This window comes from Penaeus chinensis, chromosome 31, assembly GCF_019202785.1.
Source record: "Penaeus chinensis breed Huanghai No. 1 chromosome 31, ASM1920278v2, whole genome shotgun sequence".
In the NCBI taxonomy this organism is placed as follows: domain Eukaryota; kingdom Metazoa; phylum Arthropoda; class Malacostraca; order Decapoda; family Penaeidae; genus Penaeus; species Penaeus chinensis.
This window is the reverse complement of record NC_061849.1, coordinates 35,470,675-35,473,174: the sequence shown is the minus strand read 5'-3', so window position 1 is coordinate 35,473,174 and position 2,500 is coordinate 35,470,675. Positions and strand designations below refer to the sequence as shown.

General features: G+C 35.4%; 1 protein-coding gene across 1 annotated transcript in view; it reads left to right on the top strand.

The window, feature by feature from the left end:
- The window catches only part of LOC125042152, a 30,766-nt gene that overhangs the window by 3,840 nt on the left and 24,426 nt on the right, over window positions 1–2,500 (top strand). The window contains exon 2 of the mRNA XM_047637618.1: window positions 141–357. Within this exon, the coding sequence (XP_047493574.1) occupies window positions 141–357 (217 nt within the window). The remainder of the gene's footprint in view (window positions 1–140; window positions 358–2,500) is intronic.

The window sequence follows — 2,500 nt, the reverse complement described above, 5'->3', positions numbered from 1 at the left end:
TAGGAAAATGGTTGTATTTCGTAAAAAAAGAAAGAAAGAAAAGAAAACAAAACGAAAATTGTTTATGGATGTTTTTAACTTAGAGGAAGAAATTATTGCAGTTATAATTATATTATCATGACTTTGATTTTCTGAATCAGAAAGGAGTAACTGTATATAGAACGTGTACGGAGAACGTGCATCTTGTTACACGTAAGCCTATGATCAATACTACTCTAATCAATGGATATGAGACGCAATGTCGAAAGAAACATTTATTAGATGTCTGGTATCTCTATCAAGGAAGTGTGAGGCATCTGCAGGCTAAAGATATACGAGAATTAGATTACGTGGTCGATTGGCTAAAGATATACGGGAGTTAATTCTGTCTCATAAAGCATTATTCACGGGTGCCCTTTCAGTCCCTCTTTCATCACCTCTATCGCTCTCTCGTTATCGTATTTCTTTATCTTTCTGTTTCTCTCTTTATGTGTGTTTGTCCCTTTTTGTTTGTTTGTTTCTTTGTCTATTTGTATGTCTGTCTGTATGTCTGTCTGTACGTCTGTCTGTTTGTCTGTCTGTCTGTCTCTCTCTCTCTCTCTTCTTTCTTGTTTTTACTTTCTTATAGGATTCACGTTTGCTTTCTGAACTATATTAGCAATTTTCACCAGACCATTGTGAAGAATAACGTTTATATTGGCTTGGATCAAATTGAATAAATGTACAGGTGAAAAGAGAGAGAGAGAGAGAGAGAGAGAGAGAGAGAGAGAGAGAGAGAGAGAGAGAGAGAGAGAGAGAGAGAGAGAGAGAGAGAGAGAGAGAGAGTGAGTGAGTTAGTGAGTGAGTGAGTAAATGAATGAATGAATGAATGAATGAGTGAGTGAGTGAGTGAGTGAGTGCGTGAATGAGTGAGTGAGTGAGAGAGAGAGAGGTGGGTGGGGTAAGAGATTCATTAAAAACTTTTTTAAAGAGTACGTACTTGAAATCGTATTCTTCTAAAAAACACACTGATGGCTTAGCCTTCGAAAACAAACACATTGATCCGCTTGCGACCGGTTACTATATTTGTTTAGTAAAACCAATTAATTTCGTTTCAATATGTTTACACATGAATATGCAATATGTGGAGGACCGTCTCTGAATTCAGGGTTATTCATGCTATTGTACAGTAGCATACACTATTCATAATATAGAGAAATTACTTACCCACTTCTCACACTCTCTTTTTCTGTCTCTGTCTGTCTGTCTGTCTCTGTTTGTCTGTTTGTCTGTCTCTCTTTCTATGTATTTCTGTCTGTTTGTCTGTCTGTCTGTCTGTCTGTCTGTCTGTCTGTCTGTCTGTCTGTCTCTCTGATTCTCTCTTTCTCTCTCTCTTTCACACACACACACACCCTCACACTTACATACACACACACACACAAACATCTATGCCTGTCTATTTGATTTGAGCACTATTATATATATATATATTATTTTTTTTTTTCCAGAACAGCATTTCTGATAGATTACTAACTAGAAACTAAGCCTTGTGTACACACGCAGGCCTTTCCCCATTATCAAAATTTAGAAAAGGGGTCTTAAAAAATTACTTGTTAACTCGTCGAAACAGCATGCTAAGTAAGTTTTCTGTAAAGTAGAATTGAAATCACGAATCAAATATTCTGTTTTTTGCAGTAGGGTCATAATAGTGAAAATTGTGGACAGTTTTCTTCTTAAACGTATTAAACTAGAATTTAGAGCTCACCGAAAACATCTGAAACTGTAACCTGTTCCGTGGAGAGGCCTGATTATAATGGTGCATATATATTTTTTTTATTAGGATTTCGTACGTTGCCGACATACAGACTTAAAAAAAAAATTATCATATAGATAAGTATAATTCTTATATTTATGATGATATATACTTTATATATTTTTAACAGAAAACTCACAACAAATATATATTTCTTTGATGATATTTTTGAGAATACTCTAATAACGTAGTTGATCATGATCTAAATATGTTGTCTGTTGTATGAATTAACCTTTATTAAACCATTTGAATTCTGACCTGAACGAACAACACCTAACGTCGGCAAAATCTGCCATAATGTAGTATGCTCGTAAAGTCTACGGTATGATTTTGCCATATTTCACTTACGACTCGCAGCCTCCTGGCGCTAAGGGGGTTATGCGTTTACGTCCTTAACCCATTCGCCCCATGTGGCAAGTATACATGCCATATCCACTGTAACACAGTTTATTTATTGTATTTGCATAAAGATGGCTCTACAAGTTATTAATCACCAAATAGCCAGTTATTAGAAACTACCTATCTCATCTGTTTACCCTTTTCTTTCCCTTTAAGAAATGGTCTTTTTTGTATCATTTCATTGTCTAAAATATTTTGATGACAATATAATAATCATAACATCAATAACAATGATAACAATATCGATAGCAATGGTAATAATTTCCCCGCCAATGCAAGGAATGGGGAAATCAGGATCGGTCACTAGGGCCTACTGATAGACTCCTTGCC